At 37.1% G+C, this 14,868-nt stretch overlaps 2 protein-coding genes across 12 annotated transcripts in view; both read right to left on the bottom strand.

Moving 5' to 3' along the window:
* Positions 1 to 8,472, bottom strand: si:dkeyp-110g5.4 (uncharacterized protein LOC561637 homolog). 5 transcript variants are annotated; one of them, XM_056464424.1, is made up of 6 exons: positions 8,299 to 8,468; positions 7,304 to 7,898; positions 5,144 to 5,278; positions 2,934 to 3,053; positions 1,983 to 2,075; positions 1 to 663 (listed from the first exon to the last, which is right to left on the bottom strand). In XM_056464424.1, the coding sequence occupies exons 2-6, from the start codon at positions 7,880 to 7,882 to the stop codon at positions 295 to 297; spliced, it is 1,296 nt and encodes a 431-aa protein (XP_056320399.1). In that variant the 5' UTR covers positions 7,883 to 7,898; positions 8,299 to 8,468; the 3' UTR covers positions 1 to 294. The 5 variants fall into 5 exon arrangements, with proteins under 5 accessions (XP_056320399.1, XP_056320400.1, XP_056320401.1 ...); XM_056464425.1 differs by having other exon boundaries at positions 5,144 to 5,263; XM_056464426.1 differs by lacking the exon at positions 1,983 to 2,075 and having other exon boundaries at positions 8,299 to 8,470.
* A 2,266-nt stretch (positions 8,473 to 10,738) lies between these two features.
* atp2b3a (ATPase plasma membrane Ca2+ transporting 3a) overlaps positions 10,739 to 14,868 on the bottom strand; it is a 48,913-nt gene continuing 44,783 nt past the window's right edge. For 4 of the 7 annotated variants that reach the window (XM_056463944.1, XM_056463946.1, XM_056463945.1 and 1 more), the window contains one exon: positions 10,739 to 12,166. In XM_056463944.1, coding sequence (XP_056319919.1) covers positions 11,741 to 12,166 — 426 coding nt within the window. In that variant the 3' untranslated portion in view covers positions 10,739 to 11,740. The other 3 variants (XM_056463948.1, XM_056463950.1, XM_056463949.1) reach the window with 2 other exon arrangements.

The raw sequence follows: 14,868 nt of genomic DNA, 5'->3' as shown, positions 1-14,868 counted from the left end.
TGATAGGAAGCTTTTTTTATTTGAACGGAGAATTAAAGCAGCTAAAGCAAATCCAGATTCTTATGATACCCGTGCAAAACCAAACATGCAATTCCCAAAGAAGTCATTATATTTATCCCATATAATGTTTGTGAATTTGTCTGGCAATGGTGTGCAAATGATCACTTTACTCACATGATAATATCTGTGCAAATATTTCAATCAAAGAATGCCCTCATCCTTTAAAGTTTGCATCTAAAACGCAATGATGCATAAAGAACTTTATTACCTGATTTTATGCAACATCCTGATCCTCTAAATCTGATCTGTGGGCTTTAAATTAAAGATGCTGAGCGCGGCTTCTTTCTGCCTCAGCCGAGCTCGTAGGTGGTTGATTCTCTCCTCGTGGGCCAACTGTTGAAAATCAAACGTAAGACAGCTTTCGGCCCTGGGGAGCTCCACGGCCTCTAAACGCTCACTGTCATCCTGATCTGTCTTTCCGTCTCCACCTGCTGCTTCAGGCTGTTGTGAGATGCCAGAGGAGGTCTGGAGGATCTGCTGGAGGATTTGGGGCTGGCAATCAGTCACCTCCATAGACGAGGCCTCGTGACTGGACTCCAGATCCAAAGGAGCTTCTAGTGGTGTGTTGCTCCGTGACCTGGACTCTGAGGTCAGCTCGGCTTCCTGTTAAATCACAGACAAAATACCATTCATTACAAGGGGTTTAACAGATTTAAAATGGCACCAAATTAGTTAATTACTTATAATTAAAAATCATGGTTTGGGGATACATTCAGTATGGGGGCATGTGTGAAATCTGCTGAGTGGATGGCAACATCAACAGCCTGAGGTATCAAGACATTTGTGCTGCCCATTACATTACAAACCACAGGAGAGGGCAAATTCTTCAGCAGGATAGCGCTGCTTCTCATACTTCAGCCTCCACATCAAAGTTCCTGAAAGCAAAGGAGGTCAAGGTGCTCCAGGATTGGCCAACCCAGTCACCAGACATGTATTTTATTGAGTATGTCTGGGGTAAGATGAAGGAGGAGGCATTGAAGATGAATCTAAATAATCTTGATGAACTCTGGGAGTCCTGCAAGAAGGTTTTCTTTTCTATTCCAGATGACTTTAATAAGTAATTTGAGTCATTGCAGAGATTTATGGATGCAGTCCTCCAAGCTCATGGGCGTCATACACAATATTAATTCTTTTTCCACTGAACCATGACTTTATATTCTATACTGTACATTATTTCTGTTAAGTGACAAGACTTTTGTCTAAGCAAAGTCAGACCTTACTGTCCTAATTAAATAATTAAAAATCAAGGCATGATCATATTTTATTTTGGTAAAATAAGCGTAATCTAGAGGCCTTTGCCTTTCATATAAGCCACTTCTGATACCAAATGATCAACTAGAAGTCAAGTTATTATTTGCTGTTCCTAAAACTTGGAGAGACGACAAGGCTTTTGTCAGGTAGCGTATAGTATATCCAAATTCAGTACCTACTGGAGTAGTAGGCAATATAAGATGCAAACTATTTTCTAATTTACTCATCCTTCACTTGTTGCAAACCTGTTTCTTTCTTCTGTTGAACAGAATGCAAGACCTACTGAAAACTGTTGAAAAAAAAACCCCGCCATTGAAAGCTGAATACTCTTATGTTAAAATTAACTAGTAAAATATAATAAGCATAAGTTTAATTATGCTTACAGTAATACATTTAAATAAATTGTGTATTATGTTTAAAAATGTGTTTTAAAAAAATCTGTTTACCAGCACTTGGGGAAGTAGGGAAATATATAAAAAAGAAATGATTTAAAATCTGTAACCATAGATTAGATTATTAGAATAGACAGTGGTCATAATTAGGGACTCTTATTTTAATTCTATGGACATTTTATGCACTGCAAAAAAAGTGCTGTTTCAAAACATTTAAAGTAACTATGTTAATCAACAAAATTGACTGTATACAAAGTGAAATAAAAGACAAAGCTTGACCTTTTGACACTCTTCTTCAGAGATTTTCTGCACAAGTGGAGAATTCTCTGTGTTAAGGTCAAGTTCTTGGTCTGGAGGCTGAACATCCTGAACCTGTGATATAAAATAATAAGAAATCCATGAAGCCTAGAGCAAATAATAATTAATATAGCACAATATTTTTTTCTGAACAGTGTTAACCAGGTGATTTAAAAAGGATGTCATGTGTGAGTTTGACAGATGTTGACATCCTTTTAAATTCAAAGCTGGTGATGCTTTTTATCATCATTATCAAACACAGCTTCTAGATTCCCTGCAGCGTGACATTGAGATCCACTTTACAGTAAGATTGACGACAATGGAAAAAACCATAATAACTGATATCTTTTAGCAAGAGGTCGGTTAACTGATTTTAGATTGTCTTAAATTGAATGACCCTGACATTAAATGACCCTGCAGGTAATTTGCTCAATTATAAAACATGATAAGGGCATTCTAATAATAATCCATGTACATTTAGAGACAAAATTATTATCTGTCCAGTGAATTTTAAAATCTTTTTTAAATATAAATTCAGTTTAACAATTTTCACAGCATTTGCCTAATCAAAACTTTACATTACAGTTTACGCTGAAAACTAGTATCTTGAAAAATAACTAGTAAAATATCATGGCAAAGACGAAAGAATTAGTTACTAGAAATTGGTTTAATTGTTAAAATATTTTTTTATTAAATTGTGTTTAATTCAATTATATTTAAAAATCTTGCTTTAACAGCACTTGGGAAATATTAAAAATAAAAACATTTTAAATTCTGTAACTGTAGATTAGTAAAAAGGTAGGACAGGTAGTGCTGGTTTTTATGGACTCCTATTTTAGTTCTATGGATATTTTAAGGAAAAATAAAATGCTGTTTCAAAACATTTAAAGCAAAACTGACTGCATACAAAGTGAATAAAAGACAAAGCTTGACCTTTTGACACTCTTCCTCTGTGCAGCATTGCTCAGGCATTTCCTTAGAGATTTTCTGCACAAGTGGAGAATTCTCTGTGTTAGGGTCAATTTCTTGGTCTGGAGGCTGAACATCCTGAACCTGTGATATAAAACAATAAGAAATCAATAAAGCATAGAGCAAATAATGCTTAATATAGCACAAAACACTTGTATTTTTCTGAACAGTGCTAACTAGCTGATGTAAAAAGGATGTCATGCGTGAGTTTGACAGATGTTGACATCCTTTTAAATTCAAAGCTGGTGATGCTTTTTAATAGTCATCATTATCAAACACAGCTTCTAGATTCCCTGCAGCATGACATTGAGATCCACTTTACAGTAAGATTGACGACAATGGAAAAAAACATAATGACTGATATCTTTTAGCAAGAGGTCAGTTAACTGATTTTAGATTGTCTTTAAGGAACCGCTGTGTGTATGTGGTTGTGTGTGTGAGTGCTCACAGATACATGCACACACATAAATACACAGGGGTGTAACTTCCACTGGGGACATGCCCCACCCACTTTTAATGATTTTTTAACAGCGATTTTGAATTGCCACAGAAAAGCGTGACCGAGCAGGAGACAGAGAGATTTCAGATGCAGCCATTGTTTTCATTTACTCATCCTTCACTTGTTCAAAACCTGTTTCTTTCTTCTGTTGAACACAATGCAAGATCTACTGAAAATTGTTGGAGGAAAAATCAGCCACAGATATATCAAAAAAAAATTATAGTAATTTTGGTTTCTACTATGGATGTCAAAGGCTGCTTTTTCCAACATTCTTCAGAATATCTTCCATAGCGTTCAACAGAAAGAAAGAAAATCATACAAGCTTAAAACCTCTTGAATGTCAGTAAATGGTGAACAAGAAAAGAAATGTTCATTTTCAGAGGTGGGGGGATAACTTTCCCAAAGATACAGAAATTTCAGAAACAACATTATTCAAATTTTAGATTCTTAAAAAGCTACATTTCTTCAGACATTTAGCTTTAAATACAATAAGGATCAGCTGTATGCAAGGTTTTTTAGAAGATTCAACAATTTGAACAGAGTCACATTAGACATAAGCCCCTTTCACACAGTGATACCGGTAAATATCCAGAATAGCCAGAATGAAGTTACCGGTATTTTCAAAAAGGGCCTGTTCACACATACAGACCTTTTCCAGAAAATTGCTGGTAATTTTCTGGAAAGGTCTGTATGTGTGAAAGGGGCTATAGAGTCCCCGCTTATCACTAAGGCTCAACTACACTATATAGAGCCTTTAAAATGAAGATTGCAAAAGGAATGTGTAAGAAATGACAATAAATATAAACATATGTTACAACCTGTTTGTTAAAATCTCAGAATCAATATTTTAAAAGGTATTAAGATATCTAAAATACAACTTATTACAGGCATGCAAAATTAAGTGGGAATAAATTAGTGCATTTCCTCCTTTTTTAGAATGTAAAGCTGAAGTCAGCTGCTTGCACTAGCTCTTTGGCTTCAAATATCTCTCTCTACAAAATAGTTAAATAAATCAGTTAGTAAACATCCATGATATTTCATTTTTTCTTTATTTGTGTATTCCTTTCAGTTAAAAGAAAATTCTAAATATTTTTACTTTAGCAAACATCTATGACTGATTAGATGACCCTGCAGGTTATTTGCTCAAAAACTAGGAATGATACAAGGGGATGCTAATAATAATCCATGTACATTTTGTTGACAAAATTATTAGCCGTCCAGTGAATTTAATTTTTTTTTTCAAATATCTCCCAAGTAATGTTCAACAGTTTAACAAATTTTCACAGTATTTGCTTATAGTTGACCTAATCAAACCTTTACATTGCACTTTAAGCTGAATACTAGTATCTTGCAAAATAACTCAAAATAAAGTTATTAGATATTAGTTTAATTATGCTTCAAATTATATTTTAATTCAATTGTGTTTAATTCAATTATCTCTCTGTTTAACAGCACTTGACAAATAAAAAAAAAACTAAATAAATACATTTTAAATCCTGTAACTGTAGAAGGCAGGGCAGACAGTGGTGATTTTGAAGCACTCTTTGAGTTCTATGGACATTTTAAGGCAAAAATAAATGTATTTTCAAAACAATTAAAGCTATTTAATGTTAACATTTAATATTAATCACCAAAACTAATTGCATACAAAGTGAAATAAAAGACAAAGCTTGACCTTTTGACACTCTTCCTCTGTGCAGCATTGCTCAGGCATTTCTTCAGAGATTTTCTGCACAAGTGGAGAATTCTCTGTGTTAGGGTCAAGTTCTTGGTCTGGAGGCTGAACATCCTGAACCTGTAATATAAAATCCTGCGATTTAAAACAATAAGAAATCCATGAAGCGTGGAGCAAATAATACTTAATATAGCACAAAACACTTTTTCTGAACAATGTTAACTAGCTGATGTAAAAAGGATGTCATGCGTGAGTTTGACAGATGTCCTTTCTAGATTCTTCTTAATTCAAAGATGGTTATGCTTCATACCATTATGCATCTTTATCAGACACTACTTCTAGATTCCCTGCAGCGTGACATTGAGATCTATTTTAAGATTGACAACAATGGAAAAAAAAACATGATATATCTTTTAGCAAGAGGTCAGTTACCTGATTTTAGATTGTGTTAAAGGAACCACTAAGTATATGTGGTTATGTGTCTGTGTGCTTATTACTTTACTATCTTTATTGTCCATGAGTGGAAAGTTATCTTTCCGAGAAATGCTGAGTTTTTTTTGTTCTCCCATTCGCTGTGGCGGTATCAAATATTCCATTAAAACAACACCCTTCCAGCAGTTCCTCACATATCTCGTTTGTCACGTAGGGAGCATGAATGAAACGTTCCTGAATGAAGTGAAAGTGCCAAACTGCAGTTAAAGTCGAAAAACTAATAATTTGGCAAATAATTTGATTACTGTTGTCCATGTAAACACAGTCACCGTCTTTCGTCCCTGTGTCTGTGTGTTTGTTTTGTCTCTGTGAATATCAGCGCAGAAACTCCCATTTTTATGCAAAACCTTCCCTCTTTCCCTCCCCCGACACTCCCACCTAAACAGAGCTGGACACACCCACTTTCCTGACTTTTTCAAACTAGAGGTGTGAAAACACCCTGCTGAGACAGGGGGGTTTCGTGGACCTTTAAAGAAATGTCTATGGCTTCTCTTAACCAAGTGTATATTTGTATTAATACAAATATACATGCATAAACACATATATGTATGTATGTATATCTAAAAAAATAATAATAATTAAAAAATAAATATATATATATATATATATATATATATATATATATATATATTGTTTTTCTGCTGTATGTCTGGTGCTGTATTGACCCCTGTACACATTTCATAAGCTCTTCGTAAGGTTTTTTTTTTTTTTTTTTCAGGTGAAAAAACACCACCAGCATTATTATTTTGGATGGTTAATTCAGTCGCATAATACAGGTCATAAAAACTTGCTAAATGCATTACTATTCTTTCTTGAATTGATTCTGAGCTTAGTTTTAAACAGCAGATAGCGCTGTATGCTTTACAAACAGCCATACTCTACTTGCCTCCAACTCCTAACAAATACCACTTGAACCTCTAATAATCATTATTAAAGTTAGAAAAGGTTCAAGTGAATTAAAAGAGTGAGCTACACATAGTGAGCTAGTGTGTTTACATTCATCTCCTCACATAAAAGCCAACTTTGTCGTGTGCATTTGAGTACAGTTAAAAACTAGCCTAGAACACCATTACTGTAAAATCTAAACGCAGAATCGATTCAAGAGAATAGCGATGCATTTTCAAAGTCTCAGAATTAATGCATAATCATTAAAAGTTTTTTTCTTCTGTTCAACCCAAAAGAAAATATTTTGAAGAATGTCGGTTGCTGGCTCTTAATGACTTCCAGAGTAGGAAATAAATGACTTCAGCATTCTTCTAAATATCTTCTTTCATGCTCGACAGAGAAAAGACAAAGAATTGACATTTTGGGTGAAAAAAGCCAAAAATAACACCTTCTTGCTTCAGGTTAGCCTGAAAACATTGATGTAATGTAGGTTTGAGATTCACACATTCAGACTTTCTCTTATAGTATTCTTTGCAAACTCTAACTAGGGAAATCCTATAAGCAGCTGTTGTCTATTAAAGCAAAGCATTGTTCATAATTAAATAAATAGTGCTAATGTTGTATTGAAGTCATTCTTACATGAGATTTCAGACCAAATATTCAAAGTAGCGTAGTAAACAATATAGGGAGCATGTCACAAGTTGTCACTAAACAAATGTGCGAATATAAAACCAACTTTACCTCAATCCTGAAAATTACATAAAAAGGAGGAACATATCCTACCTGGTTCTGCTGTGGTGAGTCTGAAGTGTCTCTCAGTAGTTGAGCCTGACAACTATCTGTGTTGTTTATCTGCTGGTGTTGACCTGAAGAAGCAGAACCCACACCTTCAGGTGCTGATGGACAGCTTTGCAGTGTAACTCTCCTGCAGCGCGTCTTCCTGACCGAGAGGAAGATCTGACCATTGCACACAATGATGGCATTGCGTTGAACAGAGTTCCTGATGCTGGTCAGAGAAGTCACTTCAGTCTCCTCCTGCCCCGAGAACTGGACTTCAGGTTTATTCGTCTTCAAATCCGTCCTCAAGACCTTATAGGCAGTGATGCTGGAGCTCACAACCGGCAGTAGAAACTGACCTGGGGTTATTTGGGTGAGCAGCGGCCTCAGTCTGCTGCTCCCCTTGCCCAGGGATGCTTCTTTCTGCCGCAGCTCGACCGGGCAGATCCAGGTCACTGTCTGCTTTCGAGATTTATGCTGAAACAAAGCCACGCTGATCTTCCTGGACAAAGAGCTGGACAGAGACTGTAAAGGGATGTTTTTAACACACGCTTCCTTAGGAATATAAACTACAGTGTTCTCCATGTTGAAGAGTTTGAACCTGTGGGGTTTGGATAAACATATTATTGTAATCTGCTGTTTAATGCATTGAGTTTTATTTTAGCAATCTAAACAGCAAACTAAAAGTAAAGATCAGAGCTTTAGAACATTACAGTTCAATATAACAGAAAGTAAATGAGCTGTGTCAACTTTCTGACATTATAATAATAGTTTCCTTTTCGTTTATAATAGTTTCGTTTATTGCTAAACAGTAAACAAAATGAGAGGGTGGACGGTTTAAACATTATTTTTACATTGACATTGTAACTTATGTACGCTTTACACAGCGTTGACTGCAGTGAATAAGCTCTTTGTTGGAAACTGCTTAACAAAGTGCATTTTGTAGACTTATCGTAGCATAATAAAGCAATGTTGAATATAATATAAAGGTCGTCATGTACCTAAAACCGGTCACTTGTATCGCAGTATAACTGGCACATTCTGTCTCCACACCAATGATCGTGCATTTAAGTCACTGTTTGTTTGTTTTTTTAAAACAAAATAAACATGATTGTTTTGAATATCTGCAGGTTCAGCGCAGAACTCGCGGACTTCCGGAAAATGCTTCCGGTGTCTGGTGTCAGAATAAAAGTCATCGTTGTGTCAAGCTGGCAAAACGCAAATCAGCTTGATCTAGAACACTCGAAATGGAAATGGGTTAAATGCACAGCTAGTGTGTTTTAGCCAATGATGAAGCTTAATGTGACTATTTTTAGTCTCACAAGGTTCATTTTATAGCATCGGTGTTGTGATGCAATTACAATGCATTCAGTTAAATAGGCTTAAGCATTCATTTGGTTGTTAAAGCGTAAAAAGAGATGAAAGAGCATTTAAATCCAGGTGCCATCATTAACAGCAGGCTAGCTCAGAAACTCAATTGAAAATACTGGGGTAAAATTTATTTACATATGTTAAAGACACGGCGGGGGAAAATATAATTTAATGCAGTGCCTCTTGTTTGGTCTGAGACCCAATATATATTGTATCTCAGCCAGGCAGTGAAGCGCAGTTTCTTTTTCTTTCTTTTTTAAAGAACTCAGATCTTAAACGTGGCGATTTCGTATAGGATGACCATATGTGTGATGATAATTAACTGGAAGCCCTGGGACTGGCTGACTGAAATTAAAAGTCTGTGTAAAAAATCACAAAGGGATAACAACGATCTGTTTATTATAATGCGTGCGATAGGTTATGTCATCTGATCCATTAGCTGAAATATAATTGGAAACGATCATATAAAATAATCAACATTATGACAAACAAGCAATATAGCAAGTTTAGTCAGTTGTTTGTGGCTTAATATTACACAATTATTCTTGGTCAAACAATCGCTCCATCGGGCTCGCGCGACTCTCGGTCCCGCCCACACTCGTCAGCGTTACCAAGCCGGCCAATCACAGAACTTGCGCTACGCGTCGTCAATTTTTTTGAGAGGTGTGCGTCAGCGACCCCCAACGGCCACGGCGTAGGCCACGCCGTAGCATACGCGTGCGCTTGACGCAGAAGTATAAATCAGCCTTAAGCTGAAGGAAAATGAATGAATGAACTTTTGTGTGGGTTAAAAAAATTGCACACTATCTTTAATATACGTTGCTTATTTAATAGCGAAATGCTCTGATTACTGGTTGCAGTAGCTTTAAATTAAAATATAATTATTATGGTAAATGGTGCATTTGTAGTTATTTTGTATAGTCTGTGGTTTTTTTTACCGATACACTACGATTAAAGGGTTCAACGCACTCTGATTTTATTTTGTCCTATATTTAATCACCTAAATGTTTCTTGAAAAACTATGTATTAATCCCCTACATTTTCCAAGTGTGCGTTCCAAATGGGTGACACGGTGGCTCACTTGGTAGCAGTGCCTCACACAAAAAAGGTTGCTGGTTCGAGTCCCGGCTGGGCCAGTTGGCAGTTGTGTGGAGTTTGCATGTTCTCCTCGTGTTCTTGTGTGTTTCCTCCGGGTGTTACAATTTCTCCCACAATCCAAAGACATGCAGTATAAGTGAATTGAATAAACTAATCTCGCTGGCTGTATGTGATTGAGTGTATGGGTGATTCCCAGTGATGGGTTGCAGCTGGAAGGGCATCCGCTGTGTAAAATATATGCTGGATAAGTTGGCGGTTCATTCCGCTGTGGCGACCCCTGATGAATAAAGGGACTAAGCTGAAGGAAATGAATGAATTCATTCCAAATGTGGTGTGCCAGTTAAGGAACTAAAAATAAAAATCTTTTATGTATCATAATTTTTACAGCCATAAAATATTTTGGGCAGATTCCTGTTATAGTGGCTGCAAATCATTTTGACAATTTTTATTTTCCATGAAGCTTAATTTTTTTTTTATTTCTTTTACTCCTGAAATGTGTTCTACTATCTGACTTCAGACCATATTAATGCTTTTTTTTTATTCTTGATTAGCTTTCTTGTCTGCTTCCCTGCAGAGAAATGTAATACAATGTATTATTATAAAGACCATTTCATATGGTGATTGGCCCATGAACATTTCCTTTTTGTTATCAAACTATTTCATAACTTACAAGAGGCAATTCAATCATAACTTCATGTTAAAACAGCTCTCATAACATTATTTATCAATATGTGGCTCATTTTGGATTCTCGGAAGCTCTAGAAATTAAAAATATGAAACAGAAAATACGTTGGGACCATTGTTTTGTTTACATCCTCAAAATGATCTATAGACTACAGACCATCACCTTTGCGTTCTTGAGATCCTTGGGAACTCAACCTTCTTTCTGAAGTGCAATATGTGGTGTTTTTTAAGAATGGGTGAACACTACATTCTAGCACCTTCACCCGTCATTTCCAGCAAGCATTATAAGATTTTCCTCCAATGGTTAGATTTATTTTTATTTATTTATGCTGCTGATATATGCTCTGTAATTTCATTTTCTTCTTTAAATTGGACATAAACATCACACTCTAACACAGAAAACAGAGAGAGGGGCACGTGTGGAACCAATGAGAACATAGACACGGATTTTAACAACAGCAAACAAACAAACAAATACACATACATACAGACTTGCGTCATACATACAAACATAGTTATATAAAGCTAAACGATGAATAACTGGAGTATAGTAACTGTAGTATTAATCTTTGTAGTTTTAGCAGAAATAGAACCACTATAATAATTGGAACAATAATGTTATTAAAGGGATAGTTCACCTAAAAGTGGAAAACTGTGTCATGTACTCACCGTTTACTTGTTCAAACCCTATTTGACTTAATCTGTTGAATACAAAAGGTGATATTTTGAAAAATGCTGGAAACCTGACTTCCATAGCATTTGTTGTTTCTACTATGGAAGTCATTGGTTTCAGGTTTTTAGCATTCTTCAAAATATCTTCTTTAGTGTTTAACAGAAGAACGAAACCAATAAAAGGTTTGAAACCACTTTAGGCTGCGTAAATACTGAGTACATTTTCATTTTTGGGCAGAACTATCCCTTTAATTAAAAGGCGAAAGGAGTTCTCCTCAAATAAACATGTTTTTCTCTTCTTTTTTTTTTCATTTGTACACTTTCGTTAGGCTCAGTCTTTAAAATCTTTAGTCAAGAGTCCACGCTTTAAGATACACGAAGATCCACCTCGTCGTTTTTGGGTGTCGTTTGTTCAAGTGCAACATACTGTATGAGAACAAAATTGGTCACTTTCATGCTGGATTGTCTTTGGGTCACACAAGATACTGTAAAGAACCACTGAAACATTTTGAAGCAGTGAATCTGTGATAGGAACAAAGAGTAGGTACAGAAACATCCTAAGCGCTTATTCTGTCCGTCTGGCAGGCAGGCAGTCTGACTTTGACCTCTGACCTTCCTTCAGAGGCAGGTCTCCAGGCTGTGCAGGGGGCTGGCGGGGCAGTGGGGAGTGTGTGGCGCCCCGCTGTCATTCGGTCCCAGGTGGACTCGGCTTTCGACGGCGGCGGCGTTGTTGTTGCAGTTGAGGGTGACTGGCAGACTCTGCTGCCTCAGTGGACGGGATGGATAGCGGGATCGAGGGGGCCTCTGGGGCGCCTGGGGTTGAGAGTGAGGGCCCACAGGGTGACGGAGAGCCACGCGCACGTGGTTATGATTGGATCGCTCAGATTCGTCGTCCACATCCGTCTCGTCGATCAGGGGGATGTTGTGGACCGAGTCCGTGATGATGAACTCCGGGTGCGCCTGGAAGTCATGAATGGAGTTGCGCGACTCGGGCCGCTCGATGCCGTCGTACAGGGAGCTACGGAAAGCTTTCACCACCCGGATCTATACATCAGGGGTGCAGGGTAGGAGATGTCAAAGGGGGAAGAAAAATGGAGGGATCAAAAGGGACAGAGAGGTGGAGAGAAGTTTAGTCCCCCTTTTGAACTAGTTTTGGCACACTTTCAGCTAGCTGACCTGCGAGAGCTGAAAGTTTCACATCCATTAAGGCCTTGGGTGCAGGAGGCCTTGAAAAACAAATACAAACAAAACTCCACAGCCATTCTATAGGCCTCTATAGAATGACGCCCCAAAATCAATAATCCAAATCCAAGTTGTAATTACAATGAAAAGGTAACACAAGACGGCAAACACAAGTCTTTCCAATAAAAGTGGTCTGTCAAAGCAGCCTTAGCCCCCTGTCTGCTTTTGATTTAATTGCAAATATTCTTATTTTTATGATAGCGGAGTTTGGTTTTCTTCTTTAATGAGCAGAAAGGCGTCAATTTAGTGAGCAAAAAAAAAAAGACAAATAAATAAAAGTGTACGCTCGCAACGGAATTACAACTTTCACTGTTGCCAGTTCAATACCAAGTGATTTTAAAAGTCATGGAAAACACTCTAAGAGAAACTAGACAGACAAACACATGCAAACAAATGACAGTAAACACCAGAAAAAAAATGAGTGAAGGCACACCACCATGTGGTACAAACACATACACACAGTGTACACAGTACACACATACAACAAAACTAAAGTGAGGTTTACAGAACACGGCTGTGCACAAAATGCACAAACACAAATACACACAGGAAATAAAGACATGCGGATTCACATACTGTTGGTGTTGACAAAGTCTGTAATACAGATTCAACTTGAAAAAAGTCTTGAAAGAACAGATTGCATTAGTGACTGCAAGCAGTATTTATTGTTCTGACATCAGTTTTCTGTTACATTTATAGGGTACTGTATATCTGTAAGCTTTGTAATAAATCAATGAAAAAAATAAAGCAAAGTGTCTTGGATTATATTAGCTCACTGTAATATGAGGACATTTAGAAGATCATGACCGCCTTGATTTTAAATTTTTTTTTTGGAGATAATGAAAAATTTAACTCTCTATGCCCTCAAAAGTATATGCACACATTAAATGGGACTTTTCTCCCATGCAACCATGCACAATAATTCAAGTTTCCTCTTCCCGCTCATGCATGGCATGCAAGTACACATTCAATAGAAATAGCTCTGTATAAACATCGATCAAATCGGTCCAGATTCCTTTTTTTTTCTGACATCCTCGTTCTCATCACGTGTGATTCTACAGCAGCCAGGGTGAAATGCATCTTCTTGAAAAGAAACCGTTCGTGTGTGTGTGACCATGCATGTCCACATTCATCTGAGCCTCTTTCTTTTTTTCGTCCCGTTCTCCACATTCTACATGCATAGCCAAACCACGCTCAGGAATGACCACAAAGCAATGTGACTGACAGAGGGAAAGACTACACAACATGGACACAACAGCGCTCCTGCGGCTTTGTTTTTCCAAAGAGCCATTCATTTTGTGGTTCCTGCTTAATTTAAAAGCCGTTTTCTTAGCTATACACAGCACTGACATTGTAAACTTTCGAGTATAAGGCCCAGAATTCACGATGGGGATGATATCAAACAGGAAAAACCCTGTTATAAATTAACTCCAGTAAAGAAATCAGAAAGTCTTTCGAGATTCAGGCACTGGATGGAAAAACAGAAAAGGGATTGTGTTTGAATAGCTCCAAACACATCACATCGGGACTCCTCATGACAGACGGCAGGAGAAGGCAGGTGAAAGACAGATGTTTGATGGATGGATGGAGGTCTAAATCTACAGCACATTTTCTTTTGTTGAGGCTTGACGGCCTAACAAAAGCTTTTGAGAAGCAGCCCTCTTGTGCAGCATCAGCAAGTTTGTTTCTTTTTTTTACTTTGGAGAAACTATTACTAGAAAAATATATTTATTTAATGCAGTCATTTAACTGAACCCTTCTCTCTCTGTCGGATTTAAGCTAACATAGCACAAAATGCTATACGACGATGAAACGAAGACAAACATGAAAAGAAAAACGGGACAAAACTGACAGGACAAGACAAGACAAGACAAGACAAAAAAACCCATTGGATTAAAATAAGGGACAAAATATAAAGCCGTACTTTCGTTAAATGTTTGTAAATAAAAGGAACTGAAGATTAACATTGAAGGGGAAGTGATGATGAAACTGAGGGGGTTCCAGCTGGGCTAATGCTCGGTGGTCTCTTTGAAGGGATTTGGAAATGCTAAGACGCAGCTGCTTTCTTTAGACCACAGAAAAGATCGCTTCTGGAACCTGGAGGGCAACGTTGACGTTATATTTGGTGCATTAAACCCTCATAAACAAATCTCTTGTCTGTGAGAATGACAGACAGTAAATCATAGCAGCAGATTTCTAATATATAGAAACTCAAGCAGAAACAATTTGCAGGACATTTCAGTAAAACCTGTGAAGAGAAAGAGGAGAATCTGAACAAGGTGCACAAAAACAGTTCAAGCAAACACACAAGTATGCTTTTTGTTTTCCTGAACGGGATAGAAAAGCGTTAGCACTATCAATGCTAATATATCCCTACTATGAAAATGCCAGACAAAACCATTATGGGCTTATACTCGCAGGTTTACAACAGTCAACATTCGCTTCGGTTGTTCCCATGTTGTCAGCTTTTGATTTAGCTAACAGATGAAACAATTTCCCAATTG

The sequence above is a fragment of the Danio aesculapii genome, chromosome 8 (assembly GCF_903798145.1).
Source record: "Danio aesculapii chromosome 8, fDanAes4.1, whole genome shotgun sequence".
NCBI lineage: Eukaryota > Metazoa > Chordata > Actinopteri > Cypriniformes > Danionidae > Danio > Danio aesculapii.
This window is presented reverse-complemented; position numbering and strand designations above follow the sequence as displayed.